We start from the raw sequence: 23,245 nt of genomic DNA on the forward strand, positions 1-23,245 counted from the left end.
TGCCCCGGCCCCGCGCACCGCCCGGAACTGCCACCCGCCGGACTCCGGGCGCGGGGGGACCGGCGTGGCGGCGGACCCGCCTGTGCGCCTTCCTCCGCCTTCCTCCTCCTCCTCGCCGCCGGTGAGACCCCAGCGGGCGGCTCTGCGGGGATCGGGAAGAGGGGGTCTGGGAGGAGAAAAGAGTGGGGTGGGAGAAAGAAAGGGGGGTTTGGGAGGAGAGAGGAGGACGGGTTTGGGGAGGAGGAAGAGGGAGGAGAAAGAAGGGGGTTGGAGGGCGGAAGAAGGGGTTTGGGAGGGGAAGAAGGGGTTTGGGAGGGGAAGAAGGGGTTTGGGAGGGGAAGAAGGAGTTTGGGAGGGGAAGAAGGGGTTTGGGAGGAGGAGGAGGGGTTTGGGAGGAGGAAGAAAGGGCTCGGGAAGAGGGAGGAAGAAGGGTTTGGGAAGCAGGAAAACGGTGGAGAAGATGTTTGGGAAGAGGAAGGGGGGGGTTGGGAGGAGGAAGGAGGAAGAGGCGTTTTGGGAGGAGGAAGAAAGGAGGTTGGAATGGGGGAAGAGAGGGGGTTGGGAAGAGGAAGAGGGATTTAGGAGGAGCGGGGAAGAGGGGGGTTTGGGGAGAAGGAGGAAGGAAGAGGGGGTTTGGGGGTGAGGGAGGAAGAAGGGTTTGGGGAGGAGGAAGAGTGGAGCCCGCACCACCTTGGCGGCTTTTACCCTCGCCCCGGGGTGAGCTGTGGGTCTCCTGTGGGGCTGGGAGGGGCGGCGGGCGCCGCGCTGTCCCGGTGGGTGCCCGGACGGTCTCTCCCGGGCACAGGGCACCCCCGGCGCCGCTGCCCTGAGCAACTCGGTGCAGGGCGCTAACGGGGAGTGGCTTTTTATTATCTTAAACATTTTAAGGTGTTACTTTCAGGGGAGAGGCGTTTGTGCATTCCTAAAGGGAAATCTCAGGGAGAGATTTGCAGCAAGTAGGTTGCAGAGGGTCGTGTTGTGGCTTTGGTGTAACTATTTCAGAAATTCCGTTTTAACTAAGGTTTGATTTTGTCACCAAGAAGTTTCCAGGAGGATGATACCCAGGAATTTGTGAGCTTGATAAATTTCAGTATACACTGGATTAAGGAAAGGTGAAAACAGTAGTGCAGGTAAACTCAATTTGCCAGTGACTTAAACCAATGAGCAATGGCATGTGTTGAAACACCATCTTCAGGTCCATCTTCACAGAGCTGCTTTTTGTCATCTTTTAAAGGCCATGAGACTAGGGAGATCCCAAAGACTGGAGAAAGGCAAATTTTATGCTCATCTCCAAAAAAGGCAAGAGGGACTAGCAAGACAACTACAGGCCTTGCTGCTTCCATCTGGAAAGATCATGGAGGAGGCCATTTGTAGGCATAAGGAGGAGCTGGTGGACACTAGGGATAGCCATCTCGTGATCTACCAAGGATAAGTCATTACTGACTACCTGGCTTGTCCCCTGTGGCAAAATAGCTAGATCTGAAGGAAGTGCTGGATGCCATCTGCCGGGGGCTTAAGGGGACCTAATGGAAGCCTTTATAAACCTAAGGAGATTTTTGAAAAGATAGAGCTAGTCTTTGTAGTCAGATCCTTTGAGGGGGAATGAGAGACAGCACAAGTTAGAACTTCCAATTCCAAACAAGGAAATGGGGTAGTGAGGCGTTGGGACAGGTTGCCCGTAAGGTTTTTCACATTCCTGTATTTGGAGGTTTTCAGGATCCAACTGGAAACGTCCTGGGCAAATTGGTCTGAATTCAGTGTTGACTTCACTTTGAACAGGAGATTGCACAGGGTGACCATGTGACATCCCTTCCACACTAAATGATTCTGTGATTCTTAAATAATTCACTATTTCTGAGGAGAAAACGGCAAATAGTGTATTCTTAGACATTTTGGATAAATGGATTACAGTGATATTGATTGAGATAATAATTTAGAAGTATATTATAAAATATGGTGTGGAATAGAATGTAAAATTAAGGATACCAGTACTAGTAACTACATAGCAGGAAATTTTACTCTAGTCTTAGAAGATTCTTTGCAGAAGATAACAGATAAATGAGAACTGATTAATACAGTTTTCCAGACTACTGAAGTGTGTGAGTTTTGAAATGTCCCTTGTGGAAGGTAACTGAGAAATTATGCTGTCATGAATCAAGTCCTGATTAAGATGCAAAAGCAAAAACTGAAAACAGAAGTTTGTTTTTTCCTGCTTTTAAGATTTTCCTTGATCTACTTTCTTAAGATTTACATTACATCTGGAAGTGATCTGGAAAAGGTATTATTGGTAAATAAGCAAAATCTGCCACTGTCACTGATTAGTCAGGAAGAGAGTAAGTTCTGAGGAACGGAAGAATCTGAAGGGGAGGGAGAAAGTGAATTGATGTTATCATGATAAATTAATTATTGATAAACACAGTGAAGTGAGTGTGTTGGCAGGAATTATGTGCTGTTGTTTCATGTGACTAGGTTTTAAGTTTACTGCTACATATGTTGAAGGTAGCTGAAAAGGATATGTGAGTGGAAGTCCTTTTAATCATCAGTGTCAGTGAAAAATAAAAATATTTCCGAGTTTATAAAAGAATGGGTTTGATAATAGCATTGCAATATAAATTGAAGGTGTGTGCTTTCTTGGAAAAATATCTTCAGTAGTACAGTTGTCTCAGAAAATAATAGAAACAGGAGTTCAGAAACAGATGGATAAAAATACGACCATATCTGAAAATGTAATGGAAGTAGATCCCTTTAACTGCAAGTTATAATGAATAAGATAATAGATATGTAGGTATGCAACATAGTAGATGGCAAATAAATAAAAAAAAGAGGGCTCTTTTTTCCTTAAGATCCTAGAAATCTAATAACTCTATTAAATTGGAGGACCATATATTCTGTATAGTGCTCCATTAAACTTGTATGTATTTGGCAGAAGAACAAAGTATGCTCAAGAAATGAGAGAATCCAAAAATTCTTGGATGTTTTAAAAATAACAGCCTACTAATTAGCATTATTCTTCCCCACAGGGATTTAAACCACTTCGAATAGTACACGTTGGGAGGCTACTCCATGATTGTTCCTTGTAGGATTCTTAATATAATCTCCGATACTTCAGGGAGTTTTGTTGCCTTATGTTTGGTCTTGTGTATCCATCATCAAACAGTTCTTATATAATAGTGAAGAAGTACCAAACAGAGACCTAAGCTGAGAAAGGTGCTTTTAGGGCTAGGCTGATGGCTGAATGCTGAGTCGCAAGAAGGGTGCTTTTGCTTTGAGCAAAACCAGTTCTGCTCTGGGGGTTTTTTTAGCACAGTCATCTAATTTCACAGCTGAGTTATCAAACTGCTAAGGAAAAGACAGTGCTATACTTTTTTTTCCTAAACAGCATTTGAATTATTTCTTGTACAAAGATTCCCCTTCAAGAAGAAAGTCAAGGTCTGTCTTGCAGAACAGCCTGTGGCATCACTGTTAGAACACTCTGCTGTCCTTATCTCAAGGCTATCACATTGCTGTATGCTGCTTCCGCTGCCAGAGGAGCAGTTTATGAATGAAAACATGAATGAATGTAGTTGGATCTTAGGTTTTTAAGTGTCAAACCACTGTTTTATACTTAAAAACTGTTTGATCTGTAAACATCTGGAAAGGGCTACTACCAGAAGCAGTAATTTGCCTTTTGGACCAGGTCAGTTACTGGTATTAGTCTGTTTGGCAGTTGTGTTGTTATGGTCCAGTAAGGAGAGCATAATTATCAATTTACTTTTTCAGGTGATGCTGTTTTTAAGGCAGCTATTGATGTGTTCATCTTCCCATTGAATAGACTTCCTCTAAATCACAAATAGATTTCTTTTTTAATTTGAAAATACATGCCTAAGCTGAGCATTCTTGAACTGTTTAACAAGCCCAGTTCCTTCCCCTCTCTTGAGAAATTTCTTGTGATATTAGTTGTAACTGAAGTAGCCTATGACATTAAGAGAATAAAGAAATATGAGAATAGAAGTAGAATTGCTGCAATTTCATAGCAAATAAAAGAATAAATACAGAGAACCCTCTTGAAATTTGGGGGTTAACAGTTCCTTTCAATATATGTCTTTAAAAAGCTAGAGCTAGAAAGAAATCTTCAGCTAGATGAAAATTGAATTAGTGTGCTTATACTTGTTCTCTAAATATTACAGGCATCCTGAATTGGCTGCTAATGACTGTTTGGCTACCTGTTCTTCCTCTAGACAAGTGTGTACTCCTAGTAGAAGCCTCAGAGAAGAACTGAAAGTATTGTTTTTTAGCAGGGGATTCTACAAAATTTTTGAAATTAGTGTTTTGATTCTACTTTCATTCAACAGAGGGTTTAGCAGAGTCCTAGTTTAAGAGTATGTGGTACTGACTCTTGTAAAAGGCATATTCACAGAACAAAGAAATGGAGGAGATAACCTACCCACAGATCTTGAGAGCAGCTTGAGCATCTGTTAGAGGTAGATGCATTAAAAAAAGGGTATCTGCTTTCCATGCACTGTGAATTCACTTTTTGTAATCATCAGAGAGAGACTGAATTGTCTGGATGGGGCTTTCACTGCAGTCTCTGCTTGATCAGTGAAAAAGCAGAGTAACTGGTGTGTGGTATTACTAGCAGAAGTTCTGTGGCCACCAGAAAATGATTTGTCAAGTAGCAAAGATTAAGGAAGAGAGAAGAGACTCTTGAAGAGGATTCTTAACTCTCTGCTGGGTCCATTGATAAAATCCCTATGAAGTCTACTGTATGTTGAACTCCTTGATGATCTCAGTCAAGTGATTCTCTGGTGTCTCGTGAAAGCTCAGCATGAGATAAAGGTTCCTAGGGACTTCTAGGCAAGTGTTAAGGGAGCAGGCTACCACTGCTGGTGTTTTGACCAGAGAGGTAAAAGTTCACTGCCATGAATATCAAAAGGAATTAATCAGACAAAAGCTTGGAAGCTCCAACTAAAAAGGCTGTCCAGTGCTTTTGAGCAGAACTGATGAAAGGCTTTTCAAGAACATCTTCTAGATTATTGTGTAAAAAAACCAAAAAAATCAAAACCAAACAAAACCATAAAGCATCCTGATGTGTTCCCATAACTTCCCATGTTATTTCTTAAATTATTAATTGTCAATTACTGATTAAGTTAGATCTTTTTAAGTACAATTTCCAATGTAAATGCAGTTCCTTAGAGCTTTTGTTAAAGAAATGAACCGAGAAGGCTCCAGAGTGCCAGAATGTATTGCTCTGAAGCAAACATAATTTTTTTAAATTAGTTCTAACCTTTTTCTCACTTTGTTCCATTTACATTGTCACTGTGGCATATTGAAGCTGTGGGTGGTCATTACTTGACATTAAAACTCAGACTGTCACATGGGGGTGTGGTTAAGTCATAGTCTAAGTTATAAATTTGCTCACTGTTCCAGCTAAATTTAAAAATGGATAGGGTGTTTTTTCAGGTATTTGAATAAAATAATACACTAGCTGTTTGTATCTTATATTGTATGCTACAATGAGCTGGGTTTTTGTCAGAAGTTTCAAAAGTTAATTTTTCTGCAAGTAAGATGTTTTAGTTACTCTTAAACAAGCCATGAGTTAGAAATAACTGTATGTGCAAATAATGTTGAGGAGAAGGGTAGTAATTGCTTTCCTTGAAGTTAACGCTTGTTTTGCATACTTTTCAATATTCTTTATGTATGGAATATCAAGAATATGAAATATTTGTTTCATTTACCTGAGTGTGATGAGTTTAGTTTCTGAATATCAGATATGCCAAAGAATTAATTTGACATAATTTCAGATGTAAAGTCAAATTCAAGTTTTGCAACTCAAGAGTTCACAATCAGTCATCTTCTAGTGATAATTAATTCACATATCATCCTTCCTGTGATTTGATGTCATTCCATTTTGCAAAAAAAATAGGTCTTCTGTTAGCCCCATGCTGTTTGAGTTATGCTCCAAATGAATAAAGTTGTCATTGATTTTCTTTATTTGTTTGTTTTTTGGTTTTTTTTCATTCAAACTCCCTCTGAAGACACCACTATGGCTGCTACAGTGAACTTGGAGCTTGATCCCATTTTTCTGAAAGCCCTGGGCTTCTTGCATTCAAAGAGTAAGGACTCTGCAGAAAAGCTGAAAGCACTTCTTGATGAGTCTTTGGCCAGAGGAACTGAGTCAAGCTATCGTCCATCTCAGAAGGTATTGGTGTTAGAGAGCATGGGTCATTTTTGTATGCCTTTACAGAGCTCCTTCTATTCCTAGTTCCTCTTTTATAGCTGGAAAGTTAAAAGAGAATCAGAAGTTTAGGAAAAAGAAAAAGTAATTATGGAATGTTCATATTCATCATTTCCCTTTTATGCAACATAATCTATTCAATTAACAGAAGTTAATGGGGAAAAAAAATCTACCTTGTTGATATACCAAGACCTTTAAAAGAGATATTCTACATTATATCAGACATGCTGTGTAAGGTGAGCCCAAACTTACATATTTCTGCAGTTACATTTCAGAGCTAAAAGGTCTTTAAAATGCCAATTACTTTTGCCACAGATAAATATGAAACAGAACAAGCTATTTACTGATAAAGCTGGGTCTCTTTCTGTGAAATTCTGTTGATGAAGTCATATGAGAATGAAAAACACGAAATGGTTCAAAGCAGAAATGATTTGCAGTCTGGAACCATTGCCGTCCAATGGACAAACATTATTTTTCATCTACCGAAAATCACTGAACACCTGCTAGAGGGACTATTTGAATCCAAATTAGTGAATGGAAATAACCAAGCGGGGACATCCTCGTACTGCTGCATATTGCCATATGGATAATGAGGTAGTGTTCTCCCCTAGGATGCCTGGAAGTCAGCCTGGTATGTTATAATAATGATCTGTATGCTGATACATCAGTAATATTTCATTTCTACATCTATGTGGTTCCAAATAACTAAAAGGCACTGCTCAGCATATATCATGCTTGTACGGTGTTGTCTAACTCTTTTCTGTTCAGCTCCCTGAAACCTAAACTGCAGTTCCCCCTAACACAGGTCTCAAAACTCTCGAGTGCCCTCAGAGCTCAAAGACGCAATTTGTGGTTTAAAGAGGAAGCAGAGAGATCAATAATAGTGCAAAGAGGCTTGGGAAGCCAATTCTAATAACAGCTTGGCTGGCAGTCACCTGCCCTCAGGTGAAACTGAAGCTCAGGGCAGAGGAAGAAATCTTTTGTTCTCTTCTTTTTAGTATGTCTCCAGTATCAGCTAGATTGCAAAGCTCAGAAATGAAAAAAAATGTAATGGTTTCTTTCCTTGCATTCTTATAAGGCTGCAGGATTAATTTATGGTTGACCATGACATCCAAGAACAGAGTAGGGAGCACAGTTACCACAGTCAGTCAGATGAGGATGCAACCTGACCCTGGATGCAACAGGAAGTCAACAAACTTCAGAGAGCTGAAGCTCAGGGCTTAGGACCTGTCCCAGTACAGAGCAGAGAATTACTGCCTTCTTACCAGCTGAGAGGGGGTACCTTGCTCCTGTGCGTTAGTGTGATTAATCACTCATTTACAGACTCTCTTGGTTATTGTCCATTGCCGACCTTAAGGCGTCATTGATGAGAACTGTTGATTCCTGTTGAGATCTAAATTTATTCATCTGCTAGATGAATATGGACTGAGATTCAGCAGAGGTCAATGTTTTTCTCCATGAAGGATTGAAGTATTGGTGTCTGGTTACATCAGATGTCAGGTTGTGTTTTCAGCTTATATTGAATTTTGTCCTCAGAATTATCTGAAAATTTGTGTTCATTATCTCTTTGAATTTTAAAAGCAGAAATGTCTTCCTTTTTAATTAATGTTCCAAAGAGGATCTGTCTTTGGAAAAGGAGCACCTTTCACTCTGGAAGGTGAGTGGTAAGGGGAGGTTTTACTAATTGTCTGCAACTTATACACACTAATTTATTGACGTGGTATGAAGATATTGAAGAAATTTTTTTTTGAAAAGTGTGTGTGTAAATTATTGGTGTTATATGTTGTTTGCCTATCCTGGTATCTAACTAATTGCAAACTGGGAAGTATCTCAAGTGTAGGGTTTGCCTTCAATTTTTGTTTCTGTTTTTAGGAAGCTGAGCAACCAAAAGTATCTGTTACCAAACCTATTAAGCAAGAGCCTAAAACTTCTTCTAGTTTGCCCTCTGGCAACAACAATGGCAAGCCCACTGCATCAGAAAAGGTGAAAAAAGAAACAGAAAAGAGATCTGCTGATAAAGTAAGTGATTTTTGTTCTCTAATGAAATAACTTGGTATATAACCTGGAAGGTGTTTTAGACAGAAGGTTCCCTTTTCAGTCTCTGTAGCTCAGCTCATCTAGTGGTGCGTAACCTGTGAGCTGCATTAGCCAATCATGTCTTTAGGCACTCCAACAAAAGCCTTGTTATAATTTTTCTGTGATTGTTTTCCCTTCTCAGTGCAGGGGGAGTTGGATTTCATGACCTTTAAAGGTCTCTTCCAAGCCAAATCACTCTGTGATTCTCTGTTTTGAATCATCCTGATAATAACAAGGTACTAAAATGTAGCAAATTGAAATGTGGGTTTCCCAAAGCTTTTTCAAGGATTTTGAGGTGAAGTACAAAAAGTGGGCTTGAGCTTCTAGTTCTTAAATATTTTGAAGAAAATATGTAATTAAAGAAAATACATTGTATGTGTCCTCTGTAAAGCATACCTTCTTATACTTCTAATCTAATTGTGCCAATTATTTTCTCATTTTAATAATATCTACTAGCATTTTGAGTTTTCACATTCTGTATGTGTTTAATAGACAAAAGGGGATACTGCTGAAGGAGCTGATGCACCAAAGAAGCCCAAAGTAGAGAAGCAAGAGGCTCGTTCCTCTCCTATTACAGTTCAGACGAGCAAGGATTTATCCATGCCTGATTTATCTAGCTTTGAGGAAACCAGTGCTGATGACTTTGCTATGGAAATGGGATTGGCCTGTGTGGTTTGCAGGTAAGTCAACGTCTTCATTGCTAGGTAGTTACCTTTTTTTTTAATGTGTACCATTGAGTTAATGCTGCTTTTAGTTTTTATTCTGGAAATCACTTAAGCACATATCCAAAGTTGACAATAGATTTAAGCATCCTTCATGAATAAGAATAGTTTCTTGAAAATAGAACCTTTAATGAGAAAAACAGCTTTTCTTCAGGAAAAGGCAAGTGAAAAATAAAACTAATCATGATGCAAAACCTATCATGACAAATACCAGTTTTTAATTATTGGAAAGCAAGTTAAAGTATTAACGGCTAATGATAAGCATTTTAAAAAATCACTTCTCTCCTGAAAGCATTTGTAAGTGGCACTATTATGAGATGTATATGTGTTGCTCCTCTTTTCCTAATCATTTGACATTAATTTACACATAGCCATGTTTTCTCAGTAAATATATCTGGCAGTGAAGACAGGTTCTTTTTACTTTCCAGTAAGGGCTCTAAAATTGGATTTATTAACATTGTGCTAGCAGTACATTTAGTGTTAACAGAAGTATAAAATTCACTTTTGAATATCTACCCTAGGATCAAATCACTCAAACCAGGATTTGGTTTCACAGATGATTTATGTCCTTGTTAAGCCTCCACTGCTTCCAAAAGGAGCAGTTTGGCTCTCCCAATTGTACCTCCTTCCCTGTACTGTTTAGGGGGTGTATTGCACACAGAGTTTTGTGATGAGCTGAATCAGCTTCTGGATCAGCTTTCCACTTGGGTTTTTCAGTAGGTTTAGGTTTCAGTCAGCTTAGTGAGAGTAAATGCTTGTGTTGGCACATGTGTGGATACAAGAATGTAGAGCCAGGACAGAGAAGGGGTTGGAACTGGCCTTTCGGTAGCAAGTATGTATTTCAGCTCAGCTTAAGTCATTTGTGAAACTGGGCTTTATAACTTCGTTGTTCCATCATTTTCATGATCATTCTGGTTGTGTAGGTAAAGAGGCAACTGCAGTCCAGGGATGATAGATTTCTGTTGTTGCAGCTAATTATACTGGTAACCAATTGTGGACTGATGAGATTTCATGTCACATTATTTCCATATGTTAGCTCAAATGTTTAGTTTCTTAATAGAGACACTGAAAAAGGAAGAAGTATGAAATAAATATTTCAATTTTACCTTTTTTTCCTTCAAATTCCACTTTTTCTGTCCCCTAAAAGGGGCAAATCCCCATTTGGTGGTATGTTAAAATGCTACTAAGAATAGTATAGTATTAAGTTATTGGGCAGGAAGGGATAACAAAAAGGTTTTTTTTAGACAGTCTTGAGCTGTTGTGGATTATTAATTTTCTGTCTTCCCTGGCAAAAAAAAACACATACAGGCATAATGAGAAATGCCTGCAAAGTAAAGAAACTAAAGAAAATGCAACTCCTGTGCCCAGCATGGCCAAGACTTTGCTTTGAAAAGCACAGGCTGGGTATGTGGTTCCATTAGCTGTTCCACAATCAACGTTTAATGTGGCTGCTGAAGGTGTTGCTTCTACATGCTCATGGTCACCAACTCAATTGTTCTTGCAAAAGACTTTTCTGCCCTGGCTAACTAAAGTAGCTCTCATTAACTGATGCCAGCAGGAGGGAGAAGTACTGCAGGGAAAGAAACAACCCGTTAGAGAGGGGGTGGCAACAGTCACCCTGACACTCAGGATCACTTTCATTTTACACAGAACTTGCTGAGACTGGTGTCACGTGGTTCTGCACCTCCAGCTTGTGCTGAACCAGACGCTTTTCAGAGGATTTGTGCTTCGGAGTTCTGACTCCAACACATTGGTCAGATAGTATTCCTCTATTTACTGCTCACTTTCAATATGTGCACTGTTTTTGGGGTGGCCATCTTGAGCCAAAATAATTATATCCCCATACATATGAAGAATAAAAGCGCTGGATACTTTGTAAAATAACTCAAGTATGAATAGTATTTTTAAAATGGCATCTTCTAATAACTCAGTTGTTCAACCAGTTGTGAATGAAAACATCGTGTCCAATTGCAGAGTAGGTGGAGTTCATAGCAAAAGAGTTTATATTTACATTGCTTAAGAAGACAAGTTGGCAAGAACCCAGCTGTGGGTTCACAAATGCAAAAAGTGCATTCGAATATTAACTATTCCTTTTTATAGATGTAAAAACTAAAGCAGAGACATGAAATGTTTCTTCAAGATTTGCCAAGTGTCAAATGTATTTTCACAGTGATTACGAGTATTGCACGTTGATGCCTATTGTGTTTTTCTTCTTGTTCTGTTATGCCAACTTAGGCGTAAGGAGGGAGAGAATATTAAAATAAGTTCAACTTCTCCAGTACCTGTAGGTCTTGCAAAAACAGGACCCAGCAGTTACATGGCTCCTCAGTTATATGAAGAGGAAATACTGTATGCAGTTTGTAGATGATTGTGAAGTTTTCATCCCAGAAAAAATCTTTAAAAAGCACTGGGTTCGAAATAACAAAATTTCAAATTTTTTGTTAATACCTTTTTGTTTGTTTTTTGATGGTAAAAAATTGTTAGGCTTGTTTCTTAGTTATCTTATAATTTAAAAGTAAATGGTTTAACTTGTTTCTGATCATGAAGAGTTCCTAACTTTTTAATCAGTCTGGGATTGTTCTTTGTAATTTTAAAATAGGACGAGTCTCCTGCCTTGACACATGAGGTTAAAAAATCACTGCTTTGTTCTGATCCACTTTATTTAGGAATGAAAAACAAACAAAATGTCTTTCAAATATCCTGCATGTAGAATAATGGACCCTGGAATTTCAGAAAGTTTTCTCCCTCTGTTTTTAAATTGCCTGTGTAAAAGAGAAATATTTCTTAGAAAATGTTGTAGTATCAGACTTCATTTTTCTGTTATATAAAGAAATAAGGGATTACCTTTCCCCACCCATCTACAAATAGAGTTTCCATGGTTACCTGGGTACCTGCTCCTCAGGGATATGAGCAAAAGCAGCTTAGCAATTAAATAGCTTGATTTGTCCTCTGAAAGAAGAAATCGTTAAGAAAATGGTATTCGGCTAATTCACAGGCAGACTCCCAGTCACGTATATATCACTAATTTGTCATTTATACAGCATGATTACTTTCAACAGAGGCCCATGCAAAATGAAGTCCTCATCACCAGCTTGCATGTTTGCTTCAAGGCAGGACTGCACAATTAATCCTTTCTATTCCATCTTTCCATGATTCTGGTATTATCTCAAATTCCACGTGTCTGTTTATGTAGTAGGGACCAAAAGGATGGCTAATAAAACATCTTCAAAGTAGTGTAGAGCTTGGATGATGATGATGCTTTCAAATCCTGCAGCAGAAAGCACTCTTACCGGCTTGTCATTGTGAAGTTATTTGTTCTTGAACTGTATTGCTCTAAAGCTTACAGCAAAATTGTACAAATGGAGACTAGGCCTTTCATATACTAATATAATGAGGAAGTCATGTTTGTTATAGAGTGATGTATCCATAAACGCCCAGGTGAAGCAAAGCAGGCAAGACTTATATTTCTAATATAAAAGTCAAACAGAGAAATCAAAACTGTCATACACGTTTAATATTGTGGAAGTTTTAGATGTTCTTGAAAAAAATTACCTTTTAAAAATATCAAGTTTCTAAAATATTAGCTAGGAAGAGCTGATACAGGAAGAAAAGGAATACATTTCATTTGCCAAAGGTAGGAAATATATGTGAAAGCAAAAATATTTTTAATTTTTATCTTAAGCCTTGCAAAATTTTCAACAATTGGATAATCCTCTAAGTGCTTTCTTCCGTAATCTGTTCTTAACTATTTGCTCTGCAGGCAAATGACAGTTACTTTTGTGAATCAGCTAGTGGAGTGTCAGGAGTGCCATAATCTCTACCACCAGGATTGCCATAAACCTCAGGTGACAGACAAGGAAGTGAATGATCCTCGACTTGTATGGTATTGTGCCCGCTGTACCAGGCAGATGAAGAGAATGGTAGGAGTCAGTTTTTTGTCTCGTGTGAGCCCTATTTGAATACAGCAGGCTATTTCTACTACGCGAGGGTATTTTATGGGTTAGAGAAATCTTTGGAAGCGTGTTGGAAAACTGTTTTTCTCAGCAGTGCTTCCCTTGCTGCAGGTGTGTTTTTTAATGTAGCATCTCAAAGAGGATTCTGTAATGTGCTTCTTAAAAAACGTTTTTTAAAAATGCAAAGTTGAGTGAAGAGGAGTGAAATAGGATTATTTCCTTCTTGGCAGGCAGCAGTTGAAACTTTTTATTTTCTTTATTTTGGGTGATACTCAGTTTTTAGCATATGTCTACCAAATAGCCCTACAGTTATAGTTTTCTTCTCAGCTTTGGACATTAATGGTTGCTTTCCTGTAGGACAAGACTGCAAATTTCAGTCCAGATCTCAAGCATTGAGTTTTCTCAGGCTCAAAAACAAGCTGAGGGTAGCACATTCCAGTAAAAAAAAAATAAAATTAAAATCTTTATTTTGATTGATCTGCATGTTAATTTCTTGACTAAACAGGATCCCACTGGAATTGCACTCATCTCATTATGAGAAATGAATATGAGAGTAAGACAGCACCTTGGGTGCATGAAACATTAGTGACTTTAGTTCCAACGTTTTAAAATCACACCCTTTTATACAGCAGAAAGTGTGTTTTGAAACTGCTCTGTGATAACTTAGCAAGTTGTTATCTTTTGAAATGGCTCTACTAAGAAACAAGAAAAAAAGGCAATGTAAGATCCTGGCCTAGGAATTATCATCACTGACTGAAATACATGATTATTCTGATGATCATCAGGCCTTTGAACTCAGAGGAGTGTTTGCTGAAGGTCAGTTCCTGCACAGGATAGCGATTGCAGCCATTCAATAGTTGCCTTCAATATGACCTTTCCTTTTTTCTTTTTTGGCATGAATTCTGCCATTTTGCCTGCCACTTCTTAGCAGGCTCTTGCAGCCCACATCCCAGTGCTGCTGGACTATGTCCCTTTCTTCTGCAAGTTCACCTTCCTTTGCCTTATTCCTGTAAAGGCCCAGTGCTTTCCTGTTCTCTAAGTGTCACCACTGCAGCTCTTTCCACGCTGAAATAGCAAGTTCTATTCAGGATGCTTTGTGGCTGGACCCTGTCTCCAATACCATAACCAGCACTATCTCCACATCCCCTATTACCTCATTTCTCATGGACCATTAAACTTGAAGTTGTAAAGACTAGATTGCAATCTTAAAATGCTCATGCTTTTTGTTAACATTCAAAACAGTCACTGTTATAGGGTCTGTAACTAATTTGGCATGGTTTTTTCCTACCACTTACACAGGCTCAGAAGACACAAAAGCCACCTCAAAAACCAGCTCCTGCAGTGGTTTCAGTTGCACCAGCTTTGAAGGATCCATTGGTCAAGAAGCCAGAAATTAAGTTAAAACCTGAGACCCCACCAGCTTTTCTAGCATTCAAGAGAACAGAAGTCAAGGTAATGTAGTTTAAATTTGCCAGAGGAAAAGTTTACGTTTCACTGCATAGATTATAATCTTTTCTCACAAGAATCATGAATGAAAACAGTCTGCTATACTATGCAGACTGAGCAGCACCATAGCATTAACACTGAAAGAACGGGGAAAAAACCCTCACTTGACCAGTAAGTCCCTAAAACATCCAGCTCTTGACTGTATTTTTGTGTTACAAGGGAAAGAACAGAACTGACGCTATGAAGTTTTTTAATGATGTTTTATACAAGTAGAAATCTTTATAAATGTGCCCTGGCAGCCTAAAAGGCCAGCCATATCCTGGGCTGCATCATAAGAAGCTGGCCCAGCAGCAGGTTGAGGGAGGTGATTCTGCACCTCTGCTCCACTTTTGTGAGCCCCTGCCTGAACTACTGTGTCCAGCTGTCTCAGTGCAGGAAAGACATGGACCTGTTAGAGCCAGGTCCAAAGGGGACTGCTGGAAGGAGCTGGGAAGGGCTGGAGCCTCTCCTATGAAAACAGACTCAGAGATCTGGGGTTGTTCAGCATGGAGAAGAGAAGGCTCCAGGGGGCCTTCCAGTACCTAAAAGGGACCTACAGGAAGGCTGGAGAGGGGCTTTTCACAAGGATATGTAGTGATGGGACAAGGGGGAATGGTTTTAAACTGCAAGAGGATAAATTTAGGTTATATGTTAGGAAGAAATTCTGTATTGTGAGGGTGGTGAGACACTGGAACAGGTTGCCCAGAGAACGTGTGGGTGCTCCATCCCTGCATTTTTTCAAGGTCAGGTTGGATGGGGCTTTGAGCAACCTGGTCTAGTAGGAGGTGTCCCTGCCCACAGCAGGGAGGTTGGAACTAGGTGATCTTTAAAGTCCCTTCCAACCCAAACCATTCTATGATTCTGTGAATCATAGAAAATATATTATTTGGTCTCTGTGGTCAAGTAACATGTGTATTTTAACAGTTAGGCTTTTCTTCCTGAGAACAGTGGACTTGGACATGCTGGCTTTACACTTTGAGTTGATGATCTTGAAGGTCTTTTCTGGCCTAGACAGTTCTATGAGTCTACAATAGGGAAACTCTAGCTGACTCTAGCTGACTCTGAGATCTAATTTAGGAGACTGCTGCTTCTTACACATAATTTGATCTAGTGGGTAGCGTGGGCGAGGGTGTTGGAACTAGATGACCTTCAAGGTCCCTTCCAACCCAAACCATTCTGTGATTCTATTCCATGATTCTATGTTGCTTCTATTTCTGTTTTTCCAAAGTTAAAATACTGTCACAAGTTGCTCAAAGGTGGTAAACCAGAGGCAGTATAGTAAAAAACATAGCAGTCTAATAAAGCGTGACCCTTACCTAGGAAAACACAGCTTTAACTCAAAATCAAAGCAACTGTTCATGTGCTCAGAGTTATGTTTGCCATTGCTCTACCTGGATGCAAACCATCATGAATAATATGATGGGTATTGCTCAAGCTCTTATACTTGAGAATACTTTTTTCACCTCAGCAGACTTATTTATTTGCCTAAATGGGTTGTTAGACCTGAGGCCTGATTTCATCCATCATCTTTACTGTTTAGAAACTCTCTGGAAATACTGTAAAAGGGATATTACTTAAATAGAGGGGTTTAGTTTTCATTTTAACTCTGCCATTTGCTGTAACTCTGGTTTAATAACGCAGCATATCATCCCCATCTGAAACCTGGGGGTTATAGGGTTTAAGGTGTGGGAACTCAGGTAACGTGTATAGCACTTTGCAAGCAGGGGAAGTGCAAGCATGTGTGCAGAAGGTTTGTGTTTTGCAGTACCTGAATGGGAAGAGACCTACAGAAAAGAAGTGCAGTGACTTCTTTTTTTTTTTTTTTTTTTAATTCTCTCTGTGGTACAGGCTTTTAAGAACCAAGGGAGAGAAAGGAAACAGTTTAGATACTGCTACTTTGACCAAAAGGCTGTAATAAATGCAATAGTAAATTGTTCAATGTCTGATTTTTGTCCAAGCATCTGTCATCTTGTTAACAAGTGACACCGGGTAACAACAGTAAAAAAAAAAAAAAAGGAAGGCAAGCCACCACCTTTTATATAGTTCACAAATTTGGGCTTTTAGCGTTCATGGAGGGATCACAATGCTGTATGGTAGCCTGCTAACTGTATAGAAGGAAGGGGAGAAAAGGTATTATTTGTTCCATGTGGCTGGGAGATTAAAAGTTGGCTGCACCTGGCATCCTTTCTTGTTCGTGTTAGTACTTTCGACTGCAGTAAGCAGTGATGAAATGTTGTCCATTGGATGATCCTGGGAAAAGAATTGAAACAGAGGCTCAATGTATTCCTACTGTGATGTGTTGCACAAATAGATGCTACTATAATAAGAATGCTTTTTTATTTTAGACCTCAGCAGCAGTTTCGGGGAACTCTGCCAGTACAAGTGTTTCCTCTTCAGCAACAAGTGGCCTTACAGGATGGGCTGCTTTTGCAGCCAAAACCTCCTCTGCCAATCCATCCACTGCCAAACTGGGATCAACAGCACAGAGTGCCAGTGGGAAACCGGCAACTTCTTCAAATAACCAGAAACCTGTGGGTTTGTCAGGGTTGGCAACCTCAAAAACAGGACTAGGGTCAAAAATAGCTTCTACCAACAACAGCACAAACCCTGTTCAGCTGAAACCTCCTCCACCTCTGACACTGGGGAAAACCACCCTGAGCCGCTCAGTGAGCAGTGACAACGTCAGCAAAGTGGGTCTCCCGAGTCCCAGCAGTGCCGCGCCGAGCACCAGCAGCCAGGGGAGCAGCGGGAACGGCAACAGCGGGAATTCAGGGAACAGCGGGGGCAGCACGAGTAAAACCACCGCAGATACTGGTAATCAGTCAGCCTCCCTAAAGGGCCCAACTTCTCAGGAATCTCAGCTCAATGCTATGAAAAGGTTACAGATGGTCAAGAAAAAGGCTGCTCAAAAGAAACTCAAGAAGTAGTACGTCTGCTTGCTAATTTTGTTGGTTATGTTCTGTGAAACAGCAGCATTGGTGTTTTTGTTAAAGGAAATCCCCCAGTTACTGGACTGAAATGGAGGTTAAATCAGGGAAGCCCAAAACTCATGTTATACAGGAGGTCAAACTTCAATAATTCTGATATTCCTTCTGCCTTGTAAATCTGTGAACTGAGTATGTTGGAGGAATTCACTATTATATGCTCCTGTTTCTGTAGCTCAAAGCACTGAAACTTAAAATTGTAAAAGTTGGGTATTTTTAAATATTAAAAACCCCACATTTATGGGGACACTTAATAAAATGAACTTTCTGAAACCATCATTCTTAAATGTTAATAATAAAAGGATTATTAATCTGGGAAGTCATTGCCACTTTTCTTTCACCTCGTATTCCAACACTTAAAATGCTTGAGGTGTTCAGAGTTCTCTATATTATGCAGAGTTAATTATCTCAAATTATCAGATTCATCATGGAAAAAAAATGCATTTTCTTTTAAACATTTTCAAAAATTAACTGTTAAACAACAGTATATTTAAATGGCGAGTTTTTGGTTGGTAGTTTGGTTAACTGGCCTATTTTGGTTTTATACAGTGAGAAACTTCATGCAAAAAGAGCGGAAAAGAGTCAAGGCAGTGTTCTCAAGCTTTCTTAAACTGTAGAGGGCCTTAATATTGTCCTATTGAATAGGAATGGAAAATAAGTGGAAACTAGTGTATATTTTAATTGAACAACATTGTTGTATGATGTGAGAGAGGGGAAAAAATAGAAGAAAATGGAGGGAATTGTCTTGAGTGTTAGTAAGTTTGCTTCCTTTCTGGCACACCTGAAACACAGAAGACTTTTTGATTACCTAAGTATTCCTTGCTCCAAAGTATTGCTGTAAAACTCATGAGCCTGGCATGTGCCAAAGAAGAATTGCCTACCAGCTGGTCTGGAAAATGAAGCTTCTGGTCTCTCCACTGTTCTGCCACAGGCTATATGATTGTTACCTACACTTACTGCTTTCTCATACACAGAAGGAATAGAGGGATGAGTTTGTCTCTCTTCATTTTTCAGAGCGTGAGTCCCCTCTACTTCCCTGCCTGAGCATGGTCTTGCACTTAGCCCAGCTACTGTTACGAAGGAGATTTGAGAGCTCTTGGGAGCTTCCTATGGAGGCATTCCTGACTTTTTCTTAACTAGACCTAGTTTTTACACCCACAAGCGTCCCTTCAGTTGTTTCTACATATCCTGCCAGACTCTGTTACAGCCATGTGTGGATTAATGCTTTACCACCCACCCAAGACAGGTAGTTGGGAAGTATCACGTCTTCCAGCTCTCCACTCCTACCTCTGAGCTCTTCTTCACAGTTTGTGGTCCTTCTCTTTGTCCCAGCTGGTCCAGGTTGTGTTCAGCTCTCCAGAACTGGTTCAAGTTGGGCACTGGGAAATGATCTTGAGTCTTGCTCTCTGTGACTGGCATTTGGCAATTTCTCTCTATTCCCTCTCTATGAGGGGAGCATCTCTAGATGTCAAAACATCTCTGACTGTATTGGATTTGCATGGCCAGGTTTTGGTAGTGAGGGGGCTATAGGAGTTGGTTCTGTGAGAAGCTACCAGAAGCTTCCCCTGTATCTGACAGAGCTGCTGCCAGCTGGCTCTAGGATGGACCTGCCACTGGCCAAGGCCAAGCTCATCAGCCTTCGAGGTAATATATTAAGGGGAAAAAACCTGTGTAACAGCAAGTGTAGCCAGAGAGAGTAGTGAGAATATGTGAGATCAACAACTCTACAGGCAACCAGGTCAGTGGAGAAGGAGGGGGAGGAGGTGCTCCAGGAGCTGAGGTTCCCCTGCAGTCTGTGGTGCAGACCATTGTGAGGCAGGCTGACCCCTGCAGCCCATCAAGGTCCGTGGAGGAGCAGAGATCCACCTGTAGCCCATGGAGGACCCCATGGTGGAACAGGTGGATGCCCAGAAGAAAGCTGTGACCCCATGGTAATCCTGTGCTGGAGCAGACTCCTGGCAGGACTTGTGGCCTCATGGAGAGAGAAGACCACACTGGAGCAGGTTTGCTGGCAAGACTGGTGACACTGTGGATATCCATGCTGGAGCAGTCTGTTCCTGAAGGACTACACCCTGTGGAAGGGACCCATGCTGGAGCAGTTCATGAAGAATTGCAGCCTGTGAAAACGACTTGTGCTAGAGAGGTTGGTGGAAGACTGTCTCTTTTGGGAGGGACCTCACAGTGTGAGGAGTCCTCCCCCTGAGGAGGAGGGGACAGCAGAAATGATGTGTGGTGAACTGACCACAACCCCCATTCCCTGTCTCCCCACACTGCTGGGAAAGGAGATGGTGAATTCGTGAGTAAAGCCTGGAAATAAGGGAGGAGTGTTTTATTTTCTCCTTATCATACTCTGATGGGTAATAAGTCACATTAATCTTCCCAAAGCTGAATCTGTTGTGCCAGTAATGGTACTTGGTGTGATCTCCCCCTGCCTTTAACTTGACCCACTAAGCTTCCACCTTATTTTCCAGCCCCCCCTGCCCAGCTGTGGAGGGGAGTGGCAGAGTGGCTTTGGTGGGCACCTAGCATTTATCCATGGTCAACCCACCATGCAGACTTTCATAGGCATCCATTTTTATCCATCCTGTATTTTAGGTATGTGTAAAGGTGGTACATGCAGCTATTTCCCATGCCTCATTTCCCTTCTCCACAATTAAGATTTAGGCTAACGTTCCTTAAACGTTGGAAGGAATAGTTTCATTTACTCGGGATTGCCTCAGCTACCTGGCAAATTTGCACATTTTTTCAACTATTTTTTCCTTCGGAGTTAAAAAGACTTTGTAGTGCCTGTGGCTTCCAGGGCTATGTAAAAATAACAACATGAGCAGGAGGAATCCAGAACTTTTACTGCTTTTTGATCAGCCCATCCTTCTTCCTTTCCAATAGAGGGTTTTTAATGGTGGTATACTAGGAAAAGACCCTGAAGCAGTTTCCATTAGCAAGCAGAAGGCATATTTTCTTCCTAAGTGTTAATCAGAAGACTGTTGCCTAGATCTAAGTAGTAGTGTGAAGATAGATTCTTTAAATGGCTGGAATGCTGCTATGTAAAGTGTTCATTCCAGTAGTAAAACCTGCTCCCAGAGGAATGTTCAAGGTGCTAGCTGCCTCTGTCTTGCCTCTGAACATACATGTAGCTTTGCTCATGAGAATTCAGGAGGTTACAGCTGAACTGTGCAGATTACTTTAGGTGCCACCTGTGGGGTAAACACAGGCAGAACAAAATTGATCCTTGTTTTTAAGTTGTGGTAGCTGATGCCATTTAAAATACTTCTGAGACCTGATTCAAATATATCCTGATGTTTTTATGTCTATAACTCTGGCATGGATTGACTGTAGGGTATCTCCATTCAGAATAAAATAACTTAGGCTGTACCTTTAGTGCATGCTGGTCTTTTCCCTCTAATAAGGGCAATTCTAGCTGGACTTGTCACTATCCCTGTATTAGCAAAATCTGCAATACAGCTACAATTTGTATCAGTGAAAGACTTTCTTCCACTGTAACTTTCCCAGCTTCTTAAATGAAATATAAAGTCTCCTTCTGCTGGTATAAAAGTGTCAGTTAGGATTGTGATTCTTTGAAGTATTATATCAGAAAGGATTTATAGCAGAGACCAGGTCTTCTAAATCAAGTGTTTAGCTTGAATATGTAAGATAGGCACTGCTGAAAAACAGAGTAGATTGAAGGGAACAGTTGCTTTCTGCTTTGATGTTATAGTTAGGATGGAATTAACAACTGTATTTTCAGGAAAGGAGTCTGTTCTACAGGATTGTTTGACTGAAGTCGTACGTCAGGTTGAGGAACACAGTGTAGGGCAGAAAGAAGGAAGGCCTGTCTGAATTTTGAGAAGCATACCTCTTATTTAGAAAAAATAACTGGAAAATAGTCCTGCGATTTTTCTGTCCCCAATACAAATTGCCCTGTGATTTACTATAAAAACAGCTACATAACTTTCCTTAAACATTTTATAAATTTGTGGTAGTATTTTACTTCTACTTAAATATGATGTTTTTTTAATAGATGCCCAAAATTTGATACCGTCTGTAACGTGAAATGATAGGTTACTCTGGTTCCATAAATGTTCCTTCTGGCTGGACTAGGGGATGCTGGTGATATCTGCATCTAAAAAGAAAGGTCTGACACAAAGCTCTGTAATTTACAAGCTTTTATCTACTACAAGTCATGACAGACCTCTGGCTGGACAGAGCAGTAAGTAACGGTCACAACCTCAGGAACAGCTAGAAAAGAACTATACTGATATTTGGAACCTTGAAGTGTATTTTTAAACTGGCTTAGTGTTTTGAGTGTTTGACAAGTTCTAATATTTTTATCTTAGAACTTTTTATAGATAAGCTAGGATGCATAGTAGAAATGGAGCATTTTGTCTGAGGCAACTCTTGTTTCCTCTGCTAATTTTGCAGGCAGATGTTGGATAGCATATAAAGCATTTTGCTTCTGGAAAACATCTTGTTTAAAAAAAATAAATAAGAAGAAACATCTTTACAAAAATAGATTTTTATTATTGCAATAATTTAAAGAAGAACTTTGTCACTATTTCTGAACAAACAATATTGTAAGAGGAATTATCAGTAATAGATCTGTGGGAACAAGGATTGTCATGGCTGTGCTTCCTAGTGCAGGTGTTAGGTCCACTTCACTTTTCTTCATGTTTAAAAGCTATCTTAAAATGACAGCAGAAGTATACTTAAGTGTTTGAAGGAGGTAATTACTCAGTGAAGCTTCCAAAGATGAAAATTCAGAAGGAATAATTCTTCAATCTGTGTTTGCATTGAAGAGGTGAACTCCTACTTAAAGTTCACAGCACCATCCAAACAAAGGGAAGATGGTAAAGCACATAGGTGCCGGAGGTCAGAGCCTAGGACTCTGCTGTTCACTGGACTGGGCATTTTCTGGGTTCCAGAAATGCTTAAAAATACTCCCTAAATGGAGAAACCCTTCAGTGTGAGTGGACCCAGTCTTGGAAGTACTTGTACATGTTTACTGTCACAACAGTTCAAGTAAGTAAAATGCACATTTGAACAACACAAAACCAGTCCATTAAACTGCAGCCTGTTCCTGCTTCAATCAAAATAAATTAGTTTTGTCATTAATGTAGAATACTGTACCCTTCCCTACATTTAAAAAAACAGCGGCAAAAGCATTATGTATTCTTAGGAATTTCTGGAGCCCCAACTTAGCTCAGTTTCTAGTATTTAAAGCACTATCTTAACAAAAATGTGACTGAACAAGTCTAATATGAAGTATTGTAAATCTCCTTAATGTCAAACAGCTTTAGATTCAAGGAACATCTCTTAATTTTTTACAATTGTTGTTTGCATTCATCTATTTTAAACAAAAATGAAAGTTTGCAATATATTCATAACATCAAATGATAACAGCTAAAACTTTGAATTTCTGAAATGGCATAAGCCAATCCACTTGTGTACCTAATGAATTACTTTTTCTGGATCCCAAGTTGTGAGGCTAAAATAAAGTCATATTATCCCACAATATAAAAATTATTATGGGTCCTAACCAAACACTGGGGTTTCATTTGACCTGTGAGGAGTTCCCAAGTCCCCTAGAAATTCAATGAAATTTAGGTGGTCAGCTCCAGTATATTTCATCCTTCATTCCTTGTTACTTCAGGATCAGGATTCCTAGTGAGTATTTTGGAGAGCAGCATTTAAGTACGCTTTGAGACACCTTCACAGAGCCTGATTTTTCATGGGGAATGTACATTAAGACTCAAAATCAGAGCTCTCCCTATGACTCAAGCGGAGTTCTCAGAGCTAAGACTTAAGAAATCTTTT

General features: G+C 39.9%; 1 protein-coding gene across 7 annotated transcripts; it reads left to right on the forward strand.

The window, feature by feature from the left end:
• Nucleotides 1-21: 21 nt before the first annotated feature.
• Nucleotides 22-17,753, forward strand: INTS12 (integrator complex subunit 12). Of its 7 annotated transcripts, none has more exons than XM_032685207.1 (8): nucleotides 71-121; nucleotides 4,332-4,460; nucleotides 6,015-6,178; nucleotides 8,087-8,233; nucleotides 8,783-8,970; nucleotides 12,773-12,932; nucleotides 14,265-14,417; nucleotides 16,796-17,753. In XM_032685207.1, exons 3-8 carry the CDS (start codon nucleotides 6,023-6,025, stop codon nucleotides 17,375-17,377), a joined length of 1,386 nt encoding a protein of 461 aa, XP_032541098.1. In that variant the 5' UTR covers nucleotides 71-121; nucleotides 4,332-4,460; nucleotides 6,015-6,022; the 3' UTR covers nucleotides 17,378-17,753. The 7 variants fall into 7 exon arrangements, with proteins under 7 accessions (XP_032541093.1, XP_032541098.1, XP_032541100.1 ...); XM_032685204.1 differs by lacking the exon at nucleotides 71-121 and adding an exon at nucleotides 979-1,130 and having other exon boundaries at nucleotides 1,235-4,460; XM_032685206.1 differs by lacking the exon at nucleotides 71-121 and adding an exon at nucleotides 979-1,130.
• The last annotated feature ends 5,492 nt before the right edge of the window (nucleotides 17,754-23,245 follow it).

This window comes from Chiroxiphia lanceolata, chromosome 4 (assembly GCF_009829145.1).
Source record: "Chiroxiphia lanceolata isolate bChiLan1 chromosome 4, bChiLan1.pri, whole genome shotgun sequence".
Classification (NCBI taxonomy): Eukaryota; Metazoa; Chordata; class Aves; order Passeriformes; family Pipridae; genus Chiroxiphia; species Chiroxiphia lanceolata.

What these genes read in the sequence shown, in the direction of transcription:
- INTS12 (XM_032685202.1), top strand. Translation starts at nt 6,023, where the DNA reads ATGGCTGCTACAGTGAACTTGGAGCTTGATCCCATTTTTCTGAAAGCC. An exon ending in AAAAGAGATCTGCTGATAAA is followed by an intron (nt 8,234 to 8,782) that starts GTAAGTGATTTT and finishes TGTGTTTAATAG; the next exon opens with ACAAAAGGGGATACTGCTGA. An exon ending in TCAAGAGAACAGAAGTCAAG is followed by an intron (nt 14,418 to 16,795) that starts GTAATGTAGTTT and finishes TTTTTATTTTAG; the next exon opens with ACCTCAGCAGCAGTTTCGGG.